This window comes from Chroicocephalus ridibundus, chromosome 6, assembly GCF_963924245.1.
Source record: "Chroicocephalus ridibundus chromosome 6, bChrRid1.1, whole genome shotgun sequence".
Lineage (NCBI taxonomy): Eukaryota > Metazoa > Chordata > Aves > Charadriiformes > Laridae > Chroicocephalus > Chroicocephalus ridibundus.
In genome coordinates this window covers 67213611-67235708 of record NC_086289.1, presented here as the reverse complement: position 1 = coordinate 67235708, position 22098 = coordinate 67213611, and the positions used below count along the sequence as shown (strand labels likewise).

General features: G+C 41.7%; 1 protein-coding gene across 8 annotated transcripts in view; it reads left to right on the top strand.

The window, feature by feature from the left end:
* Nucleotides 1–22098, top strand: part of VEPH1 (ventricular zone expressed PH domain containing 1) — a 103283-nt gene that overhangs the window by 30029 nt on the left and 51156 nt on the right. For 7 of the 8 annotated variants that reach the window (XM_063338952.1, XM_063338949.1, XM_063338951.1 and 4 more), the window contains exons 6-10: nt 598–764; nt 2364–2573; nt 10191–10411; nt 17040–17249; nt 18167–18561. In XM_063338952.1, coding sequence (XP_063195022.1) covers nt 598–764; nt 2364–2573; nt 10191–10411; nt 17040–17249; nt 18167–18561 — 1203 coding nt within the window. Of the gene's footprint in view, nt 1–597; nt 765–2363; nt 2574–10190; nt 10412–17039; nt 17250–18166; nt 18562–22098 lie in introns of those variants that run through there. The other variant, XM_063338955.1, reaches the window with a different exon arrangement.

Sequence of the window (22098 nt, the reverse complement as noted above, 5' to 3'; positions counted from 1 at the left end):
CTTTGTCTGCAGTTGACTCTCTCTGTCTCCTTTCTATTCCTGGAAATGGCATCCTTAACTATTTATGTTCAAATTTACTGTCATGCATGTTTAGTTCTCTTAATAACCAGCTATTCTTTCCATATGCTGCTTATTTAATTTGAAAGTCTGAATCTCAACAAAGGAGAAATATAGCTTTTATGTGTTTTCTAGCTTTCTTTTTTTCTTTTTCCTTTTTTTTTTTTTAATTTAAATCACACTTAGTTTGGTCTAGGAGTCAACAGAGTACCATCCAAATCTGAAAGCTCATTAAGCAGCCTTCTCATGATATTGTACTTCAGGATGAAAATTCTAATTAATAGGATTTTCTTTTTTTTTTTTTTTTCTTTTTACACCTACGTTGCTATACCCGCAATGATTTGTTCTACTTAAGTTATTTATTTACCTTCTTGGCCTAGTATATATTTTTCTACAGTGTGTTTTATGCCTCCCTGTATTTGTACTGATGATTCTTGAAAACTGGTGTCTCCAGGGGTGTGCTGATTTTTCTAGAGTTATCTCTTGCTGTGGGATAGGGACATACGTTGAGTCACTGGCCTCTCATTTGCTCCGTTTTAGGGAACTCGATGCTGCTGCGTGTCCTGCCTGCTCTGTATGAGAAGCAACCGCAGCCAATAAACCCCCATCTGAGGGAGCTGGTGGCACTGATGGCTCAGCTGGATCAAGCCGAACAACACCACCTCCTCAGGCTCTTCCAGATTGTGGCTAGGAAGAAAGAACTGGGGGTAAAACCATCTTTGGAAGATCTTACTGCTAAATGCTGCACCTCCTTTTGGAGGAGTTTATTTGTTTCAGATGACTTGGCACAGTCTGTCTGCTAGCTGCTCTCCGAACAGTGAGGAGTCCCATAACATGCATGACAGTGCTTTCCTACGATAATTCCCCATGAATTCTTTAATTTCATTCCAAATTTTCCATCTAATCATAAAGAGAACATAACAATGACTCTGCTGGACCAAAATGTTTGTGTTAAACCAGTTTTCTACTTTTTTGGCTCTTTTTCTGTCAGCTGAGCATGAATTCGCTTAACTACGTTTCCGTCAGAATATATGAAATGTATTAAATTACATGTCAAGGAAAATAAAAATTAGTAAGGAATTGATTGGGAGTGAGATGTATGTTAATTAAGGCAAAATATATCATGATTTGCAAATAGCATGTCATCGACAGCACCCAGTGCACTAGAAAAAGGCACAAAACTACTACCTGCTTTGTGAATTTATGAAATTCATAAAGTCTTTGGAAAAGAAGAGTCAACAGTAGTTAGTATCTTTCCCCGGGTAGCCAAGGAAACTTTGTCATAATACGTAGTCCCAGATGAAATAGAGATCCTTTCAGAAGCAACGACTTGTCAGCTGGAGGAGGCTGGGGTGCACCACTGGCTGTTGTGGGGCTCCGTGCTGGCGTTGCTTTGTGGTATCATTATTACTATCATTATCATTTATTATTACTATAACATTATCATTTACTACTACTACAACAATTTATTCAGCCACCCACCTGCAGTGTTTTGCCAGAGCGATAGGTATCGTCTTGCTAAAACTGATGACCCTCAAAAAAAAAAAACCAAAAACAAACCAAAAAACCAAAAAAACAACCAGAAGAACGAGGCACTTTATACTCCATTTCTGTGTTGAAATGTCTTTTACACAGATGCAACAGTTTCTCTGAATCAGAGGTGTATTAGTGTACATGTGTGTTTATATAAAAAATAATCATGCAGTCAATAGTTGTACACACGGTATCCTGTTTGTAAGATGATTTTAAGGACTGTACCCCTTCAGCCTCTTGAAAATTGTGGTGTTACAAGACATGACAACTTCCCTAAAGCATTTTTTTGTGCAGTGAGGATCTTGCCTCTTATTTTTCCCTCTCTTCCAGCTATTAACATTGTCACATTATTTAGTTTCCGGTAGAACCCAAAAATTTCTACTAGTACTTTAATTTATTGTTGGGGAAGGCTAAGTCCTATGTTGTTTTAATTAAAAAAAAGTATAGGACTGGCCCAGAGCAAAGGAAATATTTTGGTGAGTGTTTTTTTTTTTTTTGTTCTTTTTTAACAATTGGGCATTTCCTTACTTACATATGCATAACTGCAATATTTCAAGGCTACAGCTTACCCTTATTCCATATGTTGAACTGAACTTTGATTGACCTCAGCAATAGCTCTGTGCAAAGGTCAGCAAGGGTGGAAGGCTATTTTACTAAATCAAATTCTAGTGTTTTATTTTTATCACCCCAATGTACAGTACCTCTTTTGGTTATACGTGTTCACAATTAAAAAATATATTCACAGTTTGCTTCTGTCTGATTTTTTTTTATAGGTGCTGAAAGAGTGTATTCCGTTTCTATTTGGACACTTGAGAGACCCTAACCATAGTGACATTATTCTAACCATACTTACAGAAATAGCAGGCTATGAACCAACAGCCTTAGCCACTTTTCTTCCGATGCTGAAAGAAATTGGTGAGAATTTTCCGAGTTTGATTGGGCAAACAGCAAAGATCTTTGGAGCTGTTGGACGTATTGATGAGGTAAGTTTAAAAACAAAAGTAGTTGGTTGGTTGGTTTTGGGGTTGGATTGTTTAGGGTTTTTTCCTAAATCTTGTATAAAGTAATACATCTAAGTATTCCTTTCTTCACAAGTAACAAAACTACCCTACCAAAACGTATTCCTAGTCAGAAGGCCATGGTAGGTCTAGACTGTAAAACCAGTATGGCTATAGGAGAGTAAGTACCACAAAACTCGGATGTGGTATTTTAGTGTCTGCGACTGCCCTTCAGTCTTCTAACCAAGGAACAGTCACGTAGTAACGGGTCTCTGTAGAAATGGCGTGGAGGTTAGCGGGAAAGAAAGAAACTTTCTAAAAGAGCTTAATGAGCATGAAAAAGATGAATATTTAAATTCTCATAACTGTAAAGATAAATATATAAATTATTATTATTTACTGTGTATCTAATCTCTGCACATATATGTTCTGTTTATATGATTTGTCTTTTTATGGAATTGCTAAAACTCCTGTTCGATAAAAACACATAATTGTCATTATTCCAGTGGCTTAGCTAAGTTAGGTTGCAGTGTTACCTATATGTGAAATGAAAGGCAGAGAAAAAGAAAGGCATATTTTGCACGCTCTTTGTATGATATCATATTTTAGATGCATATAGCCTTCAGGAATGTTGTAATCATGCCGTGAAATATGAACTTCCTCATATAGTGCAAGCCAGATATTTTGGCTTTGTAGCCGTAGTTAACTGGATACTTCAGACAAATGTCTTTATAATGAAAAGGGCCAGTGGTGATGCTGGGCTTAAGCCTCATCACAGGAACATCTTGGTCTGGGATCTGACCCAATGGGAACATTATGCCTAAAAGGGATTTACAGCAACAAACTCTTAAAAAAATTATGGGAGCTTCATGGCAGCCTAATGAATTTGCATGGAAGTTTTTGCTTTAGTCATAACTGTGTGGTCTGGATGTGGGAGTGATGTTCACATAACCCAGGTGCCATGACCACACTCAAACACACTGTACAGAGACCCTGAGCAGCTCTCAGGTCCCAGAGCCCCCTGCCCTCCCCAGAATACCAGCTCCAATGAGCAGCCCAAAGGTTCCTCTGTCCCCAGCCGCGAGGGATGCTGCTCATGAAGATCCAGTGTTAGCCCTGTCCCACTGGGACTGGGAAATGCCTTAGACCCCGACGAGACCCATCTTACTCTGCTGCTATCCACTGCTCCTAAAAATACAGCCTGGAGGAGATTACCACCATGAGCTTGTCAACTACCTGTTTGCTCAAGACCTTGGGTGTCGTGAGGACACCAAACTGGTTAAACTTACTTATCACATGTCATGATTTTTGATGAGATTTTATTTTCATTCCGAGGTATGAGCTTATGTGTCTTTCACCACTGTTAATAGGCATTTTCCTTCCACATCAAATCATTGTTCTGTAAAGGCAAAAATAATGTTCTGCTGAATTCAAAGAGTTTCTTGTAAATAATTCAAATTTTTATGTCTGTGGCAAAGCTCAATTATATAGCAGAAAATGAATGATATGTAATACCATTTGCTGAAGTGTGGCACTGTTGCCTGCTGTACAGTAACCTGGATAATTCATTTCAGCAAAGAACTGAATCCTGCAGTTTCTGTGTCCTTTCAGTGATCATTGAGGTAAAACTTGCACTAAGTCAACTGGAGTTTGTCTGTGTCAAGGGCGACAGGTGTCTGATCGCCGTGGGTACAGCATAGGAAGACACTATACTTGCAATTTCTACTGATCTTTAGCTTTATATTAATTTAAAATGCAATTCATCTTGTAAGAATCAAAACCAGATTTGGTTTGGCTTTGTAAATCTTATTTCTGTTGGGGGGAGAAGCCAAAAATCACATTTGAAGACTGTGAGCCAAATTAAGTTTGTTGTTCTCTCCTTGTTTACTTACATCACCCCAGCAAAATTTACCTTTGTAAGAACTGCAGCTGACCATGTTTAATTCTGCGTTTAGGACTTAAGAGTCAACATCTCCTAGAAGCTTTACAGCTTATAACTAGCTAATCCTCAAATGAGCATAGCTGGGATCACAGTTTAAGGATTTAATTTGGATTCTGTATTTTAGCATGTTGACCCAGCTCTTGCCATTTGAGTGTCTCTGAGGCTCCTTTTCTGCTGTGTTCTGCTATTTAGGAGGGACAGAATTTATTTTGCTTTATTTTGTTACTGTTTTATACCAAGAATAAGCAAGCAACCAGTTGGACATGTTGGATTTCATGTATTGTTGGAAATTATAGACTACAGCAAAGTTTACAAAGAAATGATTTACAGAATATTTTCTCCTTATATATTGTAATCCATTGGTTTGTGTGCATGCATGTAGCTACCAAGTGTTACACGCGCAGCTTGGGCAGGCCTGCATTGAAAATTAGTCTCCAGTCTCTCTCTTGTAAGTGTTGAGTAATTGGCATTACATCCCGTGTCGTATGCCTTATTTTTCTCAGGAGCTGTGAGCTGCTGATGGAGCAGCAGACTGCATTCCAGCCCGCTCTGCCTCCACGAATGCCACTTGTTTGCAGAGATGGCTTTTTTTTTTTTGCGTGTTTGCAATGGGCTCTGTTTTAGTGACATCCGGGAGACCTTTCACTAGATACTCAAAAATATTGATAAAAGCAATATGCAAAGGATGCCAGAGATGAACTTTCCCATGTGAGACAAATGGCTCCTCTCCTCTTGTGTTCTAAAAAATATCCAAATAATGGAAGAGCTGCCTTGATTGAAATGTCTAAGTAGTTACCAGTGCTCTGGTGACTTGATTTTGTTTCTGCGGTCACCTTTGAGCTGTAACAGTCGTGAGGCTGCTGAGGGGTCACGCTGGGCTTGATGGTGATTATCCCTGCACTGAGGCTACTAGAGGCTCCTGCCACCAGTGCCAGGCTTGCACAGCACTGTCACCCAAACACAGATTACACATGTTGAAACCTCACCACTGGATCTTCTCTGGAGGTTGTCCCCACTCTGTCCTGTCTCCTCTGTGCTAGGTAGAGGAGCCAGGGTGGCAGAAAGGGGCTCTTAACGCTGTGCCTCAAGCCAGGGAGAACATCTTGGTGAGAAAACAAAGGCAAGGTCTCCAGGTAAGGAGGTGTCCAAACACAATGTCCAGGAGCTTTAGGCTGGCCTGGGGACCAGGTAGATCTCGGGCACTGTCTGCAGAGCCCTGGTGCCCCAGCCCAGTCTGGCAGCTGCCTCTGCCAGCACTGCAGCTCTTTTCTGGGTGCCTCCTGCCTTTCCTTGGTGGGGTGCAGAGTCACTATTGCTCTCAAAGAGCTTGAATGTGTTTCTGGAGGCGCCACGCTGCCAGTTCAGTTATTCCCTCTGCTATGAATTGTGCAGAAAGAGCCTTAAAATGTGCTTGGGTGATGGCTGGGCGTTGCATGCTGGAGCCAAGGCAAGTCACTGTTTTGGGTGCAACTCCTATGGTAGAGTTGCTGAGGTGGGCTTAAAGTTTCCCATTTTCTCCTTGTGGAATATGTTTGTTTCATGATGTGGGATGAGGTCTGCTCCCCTCATCACCTGGACATTTTCACATAGTAAGTTCCCTCTTCCTTCATAGACATTGTAATCGATGGTCTTTCTCTCGCCTTCTACTTGTGAGATTTGTCTCTTTACCCTAAGGATTTTATATTTTATTTCAGGTACCTTGAGTGCTTTGTGGCCTGCAGTTCTGTGGGCGTATGAGGAGATAGTTTGGCGGGAACTTCGTTGGTCCATAATTGCCTGGGGTTGCAGCAGACCAGACATGGTGACTGAAGGGTCTTTGCAGCTCTTGTGTGTTTAGTAACACAGTGGGTCTCTCATGCTCCTCCTTTTCCTTGTAAAGGTTTTGTTTGATTTATTCTGGCAGTTTCTAGTGCAGATTTTGCTCCCACCCTATCATGAACCAAGAGACAGGTCGTGTCTCTGGATGTTCCCATGCAGATCAGGCTTCTTGAAAGGGCAAAAAAAATGCCTTTTTGAACACACCATGGATTTCACTGATGTATGGAGCATCACTCACTGCAATGCAGGCAATCAGCCTGCGATAAAATAACTAGAAACACATCTGGCATCATAAAAGCTGGACAGATCTTAAAGGCTCAGTGTATAACAATGAGTACACCCACAAGAAAGAATTGAAATAGTACTCCGATCTATAAGCATAACTACTAAATTACAAGCATTACTGCGGCCAGTTAATTTATTTAGATGAGGTCCAAATAGAAACATGCAAGCAGCAAAATAGTCCCTGCAGACATATGTGCTGCTGATGGTCTCGTCTTGCAGCCCGCCGTGGCAATGCCTTCCTGGAAACCTCTCTTGTCACTTCTCCCCCTCCTCCTTTTCCTGTAATGGCGCCGTGTTACAGATATGCCGCTGGCTCTTACTTATAGATGTGCATCAGCATCCCCTTCCCTGCCAAGCAAAACAAGTGGGAAACGAAATGACAGTGGTAGTGTTGGAATTTTATTCATTGACATTTTATTTCACTGGGAGGTTTAGTTGGGCAAAAGATGCAGCAAGGATTGAGGCCTGACCCTTTATGGTATAGATTGCAGATATGAACAGAAAATCCTTTCTGCTGGCTTCTAGAAGCAACCTCCTGTGCTTTCACTGAACTGCACTCTCCACCTTGGCAGTTCAGGCAGACCCCTGGAGAGATGAGAGGTTTGGCTGAAAATAGATCCCTTCATTTTAAATGTTGCCCTCTTGTTTATACACGCCACTTCTGCTGATGTCAGGGACAGTCTCATGGGTGAAGTTGAAATCAGAACTTGTGCCTCAACCATAAATTTGTGCAAAGCAAAACACCATCTTGGGGCATAGGTCATTCGAACATTTTAATAACTTTTTTTCCAATAACTGTATGTTTTGAACCAACTGGAAATCAGAGTTACTTCGGAAAGCCTTGTGATCTCTCTTTGTGGTCTCCTGAACCTGATTTTAAAATAAAGTAAAATACTTTGCCATGCCTCATTGCTCATATTTTAGATCTTCACCTACTGGCAGATGTAATGCCATAAAGCGCAAGGGATGCTTATGAAAAAATACATGAATACATAAAATAAGCATTGTTAAAATAACAATGGGTTATGTATATATAAATAGGCTTTCTGAAAATTTTTGGATAAAATTGTGGGAGGAATAATGACTGCTTTCATGTTGAGCTATTTTGCTGTAATTTTGTTTTGTATAACAGTTACATATTATATTACTCAGTAGAGTTTATTGTTCTTTTACCTCACTCCAGGCGAGTAGCAGCATTTCAGCATGGCTGGAGACACTCCAGCTGGACCAAAGTGACATGAAAATGGTCAAAACTTCTCCTCTAGTTACGTCTGCTGCACAGTTTGTTTAGGAAACAAAAATGTGTTTTAAATGTTAATTGAGCCTGTGTTTATCTCTTGGAGGGGGGATTGTCTTCCAAATAAACTAGTGAGTATGTACCAAAAAGTCAACCTCTTTCAAACCGTGGAGAAAAAAAAGCTCATTCTGTCACACCAGCCCAGCCCAGACGAGGATGTAGCTGTAGTTTTTCCCCATATGGCTGAAGGGAAGCAATTTGTCTGATACGCTTTTCTCATTTATCTCTGTCATGACACAGTGTAGCAGATCCTCTTTTGCTTAAAATAAGTTGACTTTGTCTTCAAAAAAATGTCTCGCTTGGGCCATGTTCTTCCGAAGTCCCCCATGTATTTTTATGGCCCAGCTGTACTTGGAATCAAACTTTCAGCAACTTTTTCTCTCCTGTTACACGGTCCCGGAAGAGCCCAGGTAATAATGCCAGTGCCCTGCAGCTTGAGGATGTGTGTGGCACACCACTTCCACTCCTTTTCTGCTAACCCTTGGGAAGAAGAGAATTTTTTATTTTCCTAAAGTGCCTTTGTTTGCATTTCAGCACAGGGTCTAAAAGCACAGTATTTCCTAATTTCTATAACAATCTGCTGAGCACCAAGAGGGTTTCACTGAGCAGAGCCATACCTGGTTACCCTGGTGGAGGATCTGATATGAGCTCCTGAGTTAATTGCTGCTTTCTCTGCTGCTTTTCCCACTTAGATATTTTTAGGACTGTGAGCCGGTAGCGCCGGATTGGGGAACCTAATACACTTAGGACAATTATCATAAAACAGGGGAACCCTAATGCATTTCTTTACCTTTGGGGTTTGTGTTTTAGTATGTGAATTTGTACATATACACACAGAAATAGTTGGAAGTGGAATTGTGTGCCCTTGCCAAGCAGAGATGATAAAGTATCTTTGCTAGAAAATATTCGCATGTTTAATATTATGATCTGAAACAGCCCCTTTAATCCTAATTTGTGGGGGATGTGATCTCGCTGATAAATTGGTGAGATCACATCCCCCTGATAAATTGGCTAGCAAAACTTTGGCTACAGAGGGCGTATCAGACTTCAGTGCGTTGGCAGTGATTGATACAGCTGCCAGGCAGTGCCTTATCGCCTGTGATGAGATCTTAAAATGAAATTTCATTTTAAACTTCTCCTTGTTGCAGCGTTAGTCACAGGTCTAATCTGAGTGTTGCTCCAAAATGAATTGCTATGAAAGGAGAGAACCTCCCCTGTGATTTACAAGGTACTTTAATCTCTCGCCATTAGCGAGAAGAGGTGCTGATATTCCCTCGCTCCTGCCTGCTGCACCTCGCTCCTCTGCCAACGCAGTGCCGGAAGAGTCACACTAAGTCTGGGTAGCACCAGTGACGACAGGCTCTTAGGTGACACTGCTCAATATAGCAAACCAGCAACACCCAATGGGTCCAGAAAGGAAGTCGTGACTGGGAAACATTCTATGGTCTGAAAAATAGATGTTTGCTCCTGGCTAAGTATTTGTAACAGCTAATGGCATACACAGAATTCACTGCAATTGCCTGGTGACACTTGATTATTTGCAGTTATGGAGAGTAACATGGACAAAGAAAAATCTGGAAATTAGCCCATTAATACAGTGAGATTGTAACAAAGACACAAAAACACAGTCAGTCATGGGTCATGCAGTGCCACAAACCACTGCAGACCTGAGCCATGGGGTCTGCTCCGGGCTGAGCTCAGGTCTTCCAGCAGGTTATAATGGGTTTGTGTCTGTGCTAATACCTCCGTGAGCTCCATGTGCAACAGGTCGTGTACAAACATGAGGAAAAAGACCCCGGGGTAGAAGACACTGTGAACTGGAGCAGCGTGTGTCAGCGCTTGGGCCCTTGCGAGAGAGTTTGCCTGCCACAAACAGCACAGAATAAAGCAAAAAACGGGCATGGAAACTGGGTATATGGAGGTGAAGTAGCTTGGCCAGGCTCATAAGGCTGATCAAAGATGAAAGGGGAGCTAGGTCTGCTGCTGGTGCTCTGAGCGATCAGCCAGGCTGATCTACCACCCTAGAGCAATGCAGAACCCTCCAAAGAGGCTTTATGGATTCTGACTCTAGTGTAATGTCGATAGTACACAAAAATAAATTCTGTGCTTGGTGCACTCGCCTTTTTATTAGTTATCGTGGGGTAGCCACTATTCCCCAATGCCAATGATTTAATCAATAGCATGCACACAAACCTCCCTTGCACAAGCAAACAATTAAATAATTTGTTTAAAATTGGTTTTGTCTCCTTGTGTTGTCTAGGAGCAAGCCAGAATATGCCTGATGTATCTGGTGAACCAGCTGGCCAACATGGAGCACTCCTTTCACCATATTCTTTTGCTGGAAATTAAGAGTCTCACTGACACCTTCTCGAGCATCTTGGGCACCCAGAGCAGAGATATCTACCGCATGAGCAACAGTTTCACTGCCATAGCCAAGCTCCTTGTCCGACAGCTAGAGAACGACAACATATCAGGAGCCAGGTAAAACTGGTTTTTGTATGATAAAGCCACAGCCATGTTCATGGCTGCGTGAGGCAGTATAAACTTATTTTAAATATATTCAAGTTGTGATGAATGAACAATCGGCTGAAAGTAAGACGTACTGTAGTTCCTCTAAGTTGCTATATTGACGTTTTCATATTGATCTTGGAAATCTCTCTTGTATCATTCCATATATGCTCATTCAGCTGTTGGATTGTGTTACTTATAGGGTCAGATAAGCGTATAAAATATTTTACAGGCACCTGATGGACAACATCCCTACTTGTGGAAGTATCTTGAGGTATGCATTTCAAATGCAAGCATAAGGATGAGTGACACTAAAGCAGGAATCTGTAATTAAAGGGTGACAGTAAGAGCTGTGGGTGCACTGCAGAGACCACCTCCATGCTATCAGGCAGAATCACCTCTGAACATCATACAACAGAAATTGCGTTATTTGGCACTGAAGAATAAAGAAGCTGTTCAAGTTTTAGCACTTAAAGAATAGGAAGAAAGCCATGTCTCAGATAAGTAGACTAAAGCAATCTAAAAAGCTTCAGCTAAAAATAAACCAGTGAAATCAGGTTACGCAATTATCAAGATAACCACTGAAGCTGATGAGAACAATGACTGGCATAGCTCTCTGATAAAGATTTGCTAAAAGAAAGTCTGAAAAATTTTTCTCAAGCTTGTACAAAAGGATGTTCTGCTCACTCATCTTCTTTTAAATGAGCATCCTAAGGTTAAAGCATTGGGAGTGTTGCTGTATTTGTCACAGTAAGAATGTATTGTTATTTAAATATATGGTAGTAGTCACTTTTAATAGGGGAGAGATTTATAATTAGCATTGTGTATACTGAAATAGGTCAAGAGAGCACAAAGGAATAGTAATTCTGTGATAAAATTTAACACAGCTGTCAGAAAACTCATAACCATGAAGGACAGCCTTGGAGACAGGCTTGCGGAGTTGGAGCCAAAACATTGAGGTCATTCAAGAAACAATTAATTGGTATCCTGGAGAGAGTTAAAACTGAAAAAGGAGAGGAACCTTGATATAGTCCCTCATTTTACAAGGCTGTAAGAAACGTCTGAACTTCACCTGGTGGCACAAACCTCTGCTGAAATCGAGCCCTTGGCATTCGTTTTATGAAAAGTTTCAATGAAGACAGTGAAAAAGCCTAAGTGAAGATAGCACAGTGAGCATGAAATGACATGCGTGTTTCCCAAACTAGTCAAGTTCAACCGTGAAGGAGAGTATGCCAGATGTCACTTAATGAAGGGGACCAGAAGGGTGTCATGTGTTCTGGGAACTGCAATGAAGCAGGACAGGAATGCAGGCTTCAGTAACACAGCATAATAATTATTTACACAGCCCAGTGTGGTGTCTTGATTTATGGTAGAAAAATTGCTTTATTTGCTAAAATGTTGATATTCCTATTCTTTATCATCTTTGCTTAACATTTATCTCTAGAGATGATAAAAACAGTAAAAAAAAAAAGACGTTTTCATTAAAATGTTGTTGCTGTGTTTCCCCATTTCTCTCTAAAATTCCCCTTTGTTAAGGACTTGCTTGCTGAGGAGTAGAAGCTGCTTCATCTCCCTGAGTGTAGTTACAGATGCAAATACTGTTTGGGTGGAGAGGCTAGGGGAAGAGAAGGGAGGAAATGATAATAATTTTTTGTGGATTTTTCAGAAAGCATCCTTATTTTCCTTCAGGAAAAAAACTCTACTGATTATACTGAGCATGAAAGGAAAAAGAGCTTCGGTTGTTTGCTTGTTTAAGTTGTATTTGCTTCCAGGTACCAACACAGCCATTCATGTAGGCAAATGAAAATGTAACTGCTGTCTTTGGAGCATGACCATTGCCATGGGTTCAGGGGACCAGACTCTGGAGGGCAATACGTGCGGGAGACCATGCAAATGCACCCAGCTCATTCCAGGGCTGCAATGGAGCTGCTCAGAGTTTATTCTGGTTTGAGGATGGGCAGAGTTTGGCCTTAAGTCTGCAGCAGAAGCAACTTAAAATAGACTTTTCTCCACACTATTTGTTTTGTTGTTATCAGTTTTTAACCTTTCTGTTGCATAAATTGCTTCTTTTATGAGATGGGATGGTCCCTGTGATACAGCTGTGCTCGCCATGAGGTGGGTGTGAGCATAGCCTGAAGCGATGGGAAGGAAAACCTGTTCCTGGTGCTCCTCAGGGTAAGGAACGGTGTCCTGGGACATGTCTGCCCCGCACGGAGCTGTCTCGGGCCAGTGGCAGGGCCTGGACCCTTTCAAACAAACTTTTCTGAAATTATTTCTTATTCTTCGTCTGCCTCTTGATTTTTTTTATTTATTTTTTTTTTAATTTTATGTGTTCCTGCTTCATCTGCCTAATCCTTTGTGACCCCGGTTCCCTGTACGCTTGCGGCTGCCATCATCTTGTTATCGCAATGTGGCTATCAGATCAGAGCAAGACACTGATTTTTCACAATTACAATTTATAGGTATTCTTTGGGTTTACAATTCAGGCCTGAATCAAACATAGTATCAGCTAAATCAGACAAGAAAAAGTATGGAGCAACACTTAGGGATAAAATGAGAGTTCTCCACTGTTTTAAGCGGTGTTTTTTCTGACTTGTGCATGGGGCTGGTTCAGACATCGATGTGGAAATTCCCTCCTAGCTCCAGAGCTGCTGCAGTTGCTGAACTGTAGGGCTTTTTAAAGAGTAGCAATCCAGAGTATTTATGCTGTGAAAGGAAAACAGGATTTAAAAATGTGTGGCTGGATTATAACCATTCCTTCCAGAATCATGTGTTTACATAAGAAGAAACTGGTTTCTTCAGAGCGATGGCTGGCTTGGAGTTGTTCGACACAGGGAATTTTACATGCAGTTAGTGGAGAGTGTAATTAAAACCATGCGATGCTCTGTTGCCCCTTACTGTCACAAAATTGCAAGTTATTCAGTCTCAGAGGTGCTTTTTAAGAACACATACAGAGATTTAATGGACTGATCCAACCTAGAAGCATAGCATGACCAACTAAAAGAAGGCAAGAAAGGAAAGGAAGGAAAGAAAGGAAGGAAATTTAATGACGCTTTCAAGCCATCATTCTGGGTAGGAACTGAGCATAACAGGCTCTACCAGTGCTACTCATTTTAGTGCAGTGGCTGGATGAAATTATCTCCTCTCCTTAAAGGAGCACATGGCATCATAGAGCATTCTTTTACTATTGTTTTACCTTTCATTTTCCAGAGTATTTGTCCTTCTTCAAATCAACATTTGTAGTGGTAAAGAGAGCTGTAATGGCATCTAAGACTTTCCAGTGTTGGTAAGGGACTATGGTGTGATTTAATTCAGTGTGGACTCCAAGAAGCCAGTCTGCATGAAGCATCTGCTCCCCTTGCCACTCCATGTCCCTTACCAGTGTCCGCCAGCGTCAGCTATGACAATGTTCTGGCCTCCCCCATTAGCACCCTGAGTGCAGAGGCTGCGGGTGAAGAGACAGAGGATGCAGCCTCCAGCTCCCTGTGGTACCTCAGCCTTGAACATTATCTGGCTGATGGTAGTTTCCATGATCATTCCTAGCAATATTTGGAAGCTCTTGATGGGCTTCCCAACTGTGAGCCAGAGGTTTTGAACTCACCATTGCTATCCACCACTTGCCTTCTTCTAACCCGCGCTTCCATCGTATTTGAGGAGGTGATTATGTCTGTACGTTAATGAACCACAAGGACCTGCACTTGATCCATTCGTGTTGCCTCCATCCACACACAGTCAAAGCCCTGGAAGCAATCCCATCTCGAGTGTATTTTTAGCAATTTCTATTTGTGTATGCTCTTTTTCCCATTTGAAGCACCTGACTGGTGGTGTTGATAATGGTGCTGGTGGTCTGGAGAAATGCTCTTCAAATTAATGCATCACTCTTGACTTGCTGACCTGTGTGTTTAGATCTCTTTCTACAGAGAATTTAAAAGCAGCGAAATGGTGATGAGCGTAGCATTATCTTCACAAGCCAGATCCTTATGATTTCTCAATAGGTTTGTGCATCCTTTTCCACTTGAAAACAGTCTGAGCATTGGTGTAAGCTGATCCTGCTCCAGCAACCTCAGCAATGTACCTAATGTCTCTTGCCAAGATTTCAAACAATAGTTTATTTTACTGTTGCTGGAAGGGGAGGCCAGCAGGATGGTCTGCCAGGCGTCCCGTTGGGTGTGGGGTGGAGGCTTCATTGAACATTTCGCTTGGGGTATGTGCTTTTGGCTTCCCAGGAATTGATGCGAGTGCAAAGCGGGTACACGTGAGAGCAAGTGGTCCCCTGGGGTTGAGCACTCTGCCTCTCTCCCGCAGCGATTGCAGTCACTCTGAAATCTTGGGAACACGCAGGGTTTGAGGAGCAGTGGCAGCAATGAGCCCTGTATTTACTGACTTGCTGCTGCTTTACGTATGGCTAATAGGATTCATTAATACATTTCTTTAGCAGAAGCGTTTTCTTCTATTTCCTTTACAAAACCGTCAGAGGAGAATGCTGGGCAAAAGGGTGCTGTTATAAAAGGCTATTTTTATTTCTAAATATCATCGAGGCTTGCTGGTTTGGGTCTGTCATTCATAAACCCCATCAGTCCATCAATCCCCTCTCTGTAGCCAGAGGGCTTTATATGTATATACGTATGTAACAGACATTTTCCTTAATGCTTAGTTCCCACAATGGGAGCAGTGTTGAGAATTATGTTGGAGTGGCAGCCTTCTAATAAATTAAATCTTGTCCCGCATCTCCAGAAAGATTTGGTGGTAAAGGTCATACCGAGGTTCTTTATTACAGAAGAATAATTTTTTTTTCAAAGTGTTCTGCAGTGTTAATGTATTATGAGATCTTGCCTAAATTAAAAACAAAACAAGACAAAACTTGCCAAATCCCCTGAGAAATATCCTGAACTGCCTTTATCAAAACAAATGAAAAAGTGCATTTTGTGATGCAGTATTTGTGGTTGGTTTCTTTAAAACATGCTTTTTTGTTTCCACAATTTGCAGTATTTTGGAGTTTTTAATAGGCTTCCCGACTGTGAGCGTGACTCTGCTGCTTTGGAAGTGCTGTGTTAAAACTCTCACTTGTGGCTTTCCATACCCATATTTTACAGATTTAGTTATTCAGATGTTTGCTCATCGAGGAGAAAAAAAACAAACAAACAAAAAAAAACAACAACAAAGAAATGGTCAGACACAAAACGCGCTTGTTTTAGAGCTATGGGTAGAGTTTAAAAAGTAAATACTATCAAATACCCCTTAATTCTCAAAGAGATTTCTCATTGTCTCTGTATTGCCTTCATGATTTTTTAGTCCAGTTACTCCATAGCTGCAGGAGTAAGATGGGGACATATAAATCCCTAGCAAAAGGCCGAAGAGCCTGAAGAAGAGGGGAAGGATCAACAGTGTTTTTGCCACAGTATGCTCTTGGTCCCCTGGGCAATTCAGTCCTGCTGCTGCATAAAGGCCAAGCAGCATCTTCAAGGGAGGGTGTGGATATCCGAGGTTTAGGTTTCTGGCAAATGGCCCACTGTTCGGAGGAGCTGAGTCTCGCCACAGGCCGCGAGTTGTGTAGGAACCCAGCAAACCGCGTTTCTGGGAGCCCTCTTTTGGGGAATCCAGTGCTCAGACTGAAAACCTTAATCTGAGAAACCTGGTTTTGGGCAGGGAAGCAGCTGCGCTTGGGGCAGGGTGTGACACGGGTCTGCCTCCCCTTGCCCTGGGTTGGGGTGGGGGGTGCTTTATCCCGGGACCCTTCTGTGGATGGTTGCCGCTGGGCCCTCTGGCTTTGGCTGGTAGCGATTACTGCCCCTGCGGCAGCCCTGCTGGGCCTCCGGTGAAGACAGTGTTTTTTCACTGGTCAGAAGATATTTTCATCACTAAAAAGCAAATTTTTACCCGCAGTTTATTGGACAGCAGATTTCTTTTTGTCCTTTAAGATTAAGGACAATTTATTTTAAAGTTATCTTTAAATTTTGCATAAGTTTACATATTCTAAGACTAACATAACAATCAAATTTAAAATAAAACAGCTTGTCCTGCAGTCCTACACGTTCATTTTAACTCTTCATTTTCTCTTTCCCTTTTGCTGAACTTCAGTCACATTGCTTAGAACTTTTCCTGAGCCTGTTTTTGTCCACGTGCTTGAGTTTTAAAAGATGTTTTTCTTACTCAAGAGTACAATAACTCGGTAGGAACTGCATGTACTTTTGTCAAATCCTTAAAACCGCAGACTTCTATAAACTGCAATTAGCTCTACTTTTGGTTTATGAAAATAATATAATAAGTCACTGTTTAGCAAGCTTGAGAAAATGGTTTAAGTTCCGGTGAAAAACTTTGCTATGGGGCTATGAGGGAAAGAGTCGGGGTTTGCTTCTGCAGACATAGCACGTGCAGTTTCTAATCCAGTGCTGTCAGAGATGTTCAGTGTTTCCGACCCATCTGACAGAGACATTGGTCTAGAAGATGTTTTTGAAAATGATTAATCAACCTCTAAGAGAATCTCTGCTGAAATGTAATTATTTTACCAGATATATAATACAGGTCACAGGCAGAAATGCAGCATCAGCATCACTATGAACACAGTGTGCCAGAGTTAAATCTCTGCTTTCTACTTCCTTAGGATGGAAAATGATACTGAAACAGAATCTCCTGTACCACTGGACGATTTAAAATCTGTGATGAATGGGAATGAAGAAGATGAAAAGCTTCAAGTTAAAATACAGGCTTTTGAAGAGAAAATAAATGTCGACAACAGTACTCCTGGCTCAGTGCGGAGATACAGTTTAGGCCAGGTTTCTAAAGAAGAAAGGAAGGATATGAGATTTAACAGGTATGGCTCTGTAAAATGTGTGAGTGGTTTTCATGAATATCAGTTTTGTAATAAAACTTTATCCAAACATTGAGAAATCGGCCCACTTGCATGATACCTATGGTCTAATTTTAACCAAGTCTCACATCCGTTAATTCAAAGGCTGGATAAAATCTTTCTAAATTATTTATTTAATCTCTTCTGTGCCCAAACACAGCACAAGGGATAGGAAAATATTTGCATACAGATATTACTAGAAAGGAAGATAGAGAGACATCTCCTGGGTGTTATTGCTAACAATGTATATCGAATGTTTGAATCCAATTTTGCCTGTGTGCTGTGCGAGATGAGTGTGACTCTCGCGGGACGCTGGGTGCGATAAGGGCTCAGGCAGCAACGTGTACCTGTGGTGGCCTTAGGCTGCCTGTGCACTGCAGCTCCACAGCAGGGGTTTTCTCTTCCTACTCCAGTATTTGCCCTTTCAGTCACTTCACTTCTACCTTTCTTACTCTTACGGAGGCTTAACTTCATCCTCAGCATATGGGTACGGGGCAACAAAGAACTGGAGGCTGAATCTTGGTTCAGTCAAATGGCTGCTGGATGGCATTTTTATGATGTGATCAATAAACATATACTCCAGTCCTGGGGTTATAAGTTTCTTGCACGTAGGTTGACTAGCTCCCTCCATGGCATGCAGATGTTGTGATATATGGATATTATTTAGTTTCATTTGCTTATTAAAGCCGTGGCTTTGAGTTTTGCTTTTGAAATGCATATTTACCAGAAGATACTTGCCGCAGGCTAAGCGAGCCCCATGTTCAGCCGTTCAGCTCTCTGAACCAGCTGCACAGAGGTAACTCAGAAGACCATGTGTTTGGGCGATTTTTGTGTCTTGCCTCTATTTCAAAACATTTTTCCTTTCCTTAATCGCCTTCCAGGTCCAAAAGCCTCGCTTTGCATGCAGTCCGCATGAAGGAGGTAAACTCAGAGAGTGGACAGGATGAGGAGAACGGGGAGATAACTGCTGGCATCTCCTTCACCGAGATCTACATTAGCCAAGAAAATGACAAATTGCCTTTTACTGTTGATAGTGAAGCAATGCAACTGGGAAATTCTTTGGTTTCTCACCAAAGTATCGATTACACAGAATCAGCAACTTTGCCAGAATCTGCTAAAGAAAAGGCCCTCGAGGGAAGCGCAGAGGCAGTGACGAGCCCCATGGAATACCAGGACAAGCTCTACTTGCACTTGAAGGAAAACCTGGGTAAAGTGAAAGCATATGTCATGGAGATGGGGAGGAAAATTCCTGTCCCCGATCAGTGTGTTATTGAAGGTAAGAGGTCTGAGCCTTTCCGATTATGAGAACTTTAACACTACACTGAAAGTCCTCTTGGGATTCAAACAAATGGGTCGCAAAGATCCTCTAGCACAGAGCTCATGGACGGAGAGGAACATTAGTTTTATAAAACAACGTCATTCACAAATTGCAGTGTTTTGAGATCTTCCAGGACTGTTCTTTTTTTCTTCAAGGACATAGTGCAGCCCTCGCCTACCCCAGGCTCCCATGAAGGTTAATGTGAGGGTTGCCTTTTGGCTGTCGTAGGGAACGAACCCTGAGACCTCTGGAAAAGAGCAGACCTGTCACACAGCTGAAGAGCTGTGGGTGCTAGCGAGGGCTGGCAATACCTCTGAGCATGTCTGCAGGGTGGGCAGGCAAGGAGAATGTCACCCAGCTCCAGGCTGTAAGTTGTGGAGCGGTGTTAAGTTGTGGGGAGTTGAGTGCAACAGAGCACACGTGCCATGGGTTGGACTCGGCCATGCAGGCATCTGGGTAGGCATGTGCTAATACTTAAGCCTCCTTCTTGGCCTGCCGGGTTGGGGTAGAGCAAATCTGTGTCTCCTTCCTTATTGTCATATTATTAAATCAGTTGACTCACAAGATACACCAGAAATGGAGCAGGTCAGGACCCTCAGGTCAGCACATTCCAGCCCAGAGGCAAAGCTCCTTGAAGGCGCAACAAAATGAGATCCCCAGTGCTTTGGGTTGGGTTGGATCCTATCTCACCGCTTCCCTGGGGTTGTTTAATGGTTTCTGCTTTCATCAAGGGTGGGTATTTGTTTTCAAGTGCAAGAAAGCTGGGATTGTGAGACTGCGGGGGAGGCAGGCAATACACTTTGAGATGGGTCTTTGATGCTCCTCTTTGAAGTAGGTAGGTTGGGTTGTGGGCCTCTCGCTTACACCGAGCAGCAGCCGCTCCCTTTACCGTGGTTTTGTGTGCACCTACCCACGTGCTGGTGGCCGTGAGCTATTTACAGCCCAACCCTTCAACGGGCCACCGTGATTCCAAAGTGTAGCTGACTTAATAAATTAAATTAATTTGCAGTCACTTAAAACATCATCTTCTAATACGATATAACCTCAGGTGTATTGAATATCAACTTTTGCTGATAAAATATTTGTTTGTTTACTTTTTCAGTGCTCAAGAAGTTGACAAGCAGTTTCCACTTGTAAAAGGGATATAACTATATATATTTTTAAAGCTTATGTTTCTGAAGAATTTCCTAAATATCTTAAATTCCAGGTTTACTATTTGAAATAGTTAGTTGGTAGAATTAATAATAAAACTTTTATTTCATAAAATTACAGTGGAAACATGAGAGTGAACAATCTGGCTTTTGAAGTGCTGAATGCTATGACCTTGCATTAATCAAATACAGTATGTTGAATACTTTTAAACATATTGCTCAGTTTCCTTTCTGAAGTACCTATTATGATATGTTCTAAGCATGTGACTATTTCTAAATTCATTCAACCTATTGTAATTTCCTGAAAATCCTCAACTAGCATTCTTAGGGAAATTCTTTGAGTAGGGACACATGTGCGGAACAGGAGATTTATGTGACTCATTCTAAATATGTTGAAGAAATGCAGTCTGGATCATTATGCAAGGGACAGCTTTGTTAATATTTCAGATATTACATAAACCACTCCATCAAAAACCACAGAAGTTGCGGACTTCTGTGATTCCCAGACACTATAAAGGCCCATTCGAATGTGTCTGTGTTACTTTTCAAATAAGATTTTTGTAAAATAGTAAGAAAATATTAGAAAATATTAATATATATAGTTGGCTAATTTTATGTTGGTTATGTAGGAGTTTGTTGAACTGGAAATGTAATACATAAATCAGGGAAAATATTAAAAGAAAGGCAATTTAGAGCAATTGCCTGTGAAACAGAGTACTTGATGGAAATAGTGGCAAAACATTGCAAGAAAATAGCACTGCAGTGTGCTAATACTGAAGAATGCAAATTTCCCCACATACCCGTTTTTTAGAGCCATGCCATTCCTGGGCTTTCAAGTGGCAGCTCACACACAGCTCAACAGAGGGTTAATGTCAGCTGTAAGAATTTTTAAGTAATAATGGGCCAAAATATGCTCACTTCACTGAAACAGAATTCAAAGCCCTGCTTGCATTTGTAATCAGGGAGATGTCTAACCTTCGGGTAGACTGTCTGTCAACGTGGGGAATTCCTTATTGCTTAAAACTGAGGCTGGGTGGCATCCCCGAAAGGATGCTGTGATGACATACCAGTGAGGACAGAAGCAGCTTGCATGCCTTTGGGGACATCCAGAATCAGCGTGCATGGCCCTTGCCAGGTCTGGGGCACGAATACCAAGAGCAGTAGGAACGAAAGCAGGAGGCTGCCAAGGTTTTCCCAATACAGAGTCACTGCCTTGTAGAATGGCAGAGGACATTCAGTTCAGTGTTCAACAGCTGAGAAAAAAGCAAATGGACAAGAGAAGAACTGGGAGTGGTGGCTCACTGTCTGTCCTGGTACAGGTGCTAGAGAACATGTAATGAAGTTGTCAGGAAGCAAATTCAAAATACACAAAATAGGGACCTCTTAACACATAATTAGATAAACATAATCAAATGCCTGAACTGTTTGCTACAGTACATTATGTATGCTGAAAGGGTACCTGGTCTCAAAAGTGATTGGGTAAATTCATGGATTAGAGCCGTTCAAGGGTTATCAAAATAATACCAGCCCTGACTCTGGAAATGCTGGAGCCACTGATGGAGGTACCAGGAGAGCAGGAGGGAAATTACTGCTGTGTACTTGTTCTGTTCTTGTGCTCCTTACTTACAGCTCTTATTCACCCTTTGTAAGCTAATACCTGGGTAAGGTACTGGTGGGACTTTCCAACTTGAATTAGAATTGCCATTCCAACATCCCTCGAAAGGACAAAAATAAGTAGGAGAAAACTGAAGGAGGACTTGATAACAGTTTTTAGCTACGTGCAAGACAGTTAAGGGAACAGCCCATGCTGGGCAAGGCAAGAAATAATGAGATTAAATAACACCAATGAAAATCATTCGGCTTGAAAGTAGAAAAAGCTCTGTAGCTCTTGCTGGCAGAGGAGGTTGTGGAGGTTAAAAGCAGGTTAAAGAAACCTGAAAGCTGGCTTAAGCAAGGCAGGGCTGTGAGGTTTGACAGATCTGAAGAAGTGTTGGTGGTCCCTAAAACATTTCTATTTTTTCTACGTACATCAGTTGGATTAATATAAGATTTTGTTTCTTCCGAAGCTTGCCTTACACCATCAGCCAGCTGTGCTGCTACAACTCCAACATCATAGGCACTCTTGACTCTGAGTGTGGGCAAGGGGGCAGATCTGGTGACCACTCCAGGTCCAGTGTCTCTGATTGCATCCCCTGCTCTATAACATTGTCCATGATTTGCAAATTTTCTTTTTTGCCATTGATTCAGGTATTTGCTGTGTAGGTATTAGCCCTCACAAAATATTTTTGCTTTACAGGGTGTGGTTTTTTCAGTCTCCTTGTTGAGTTATAACCTCATTTGATTT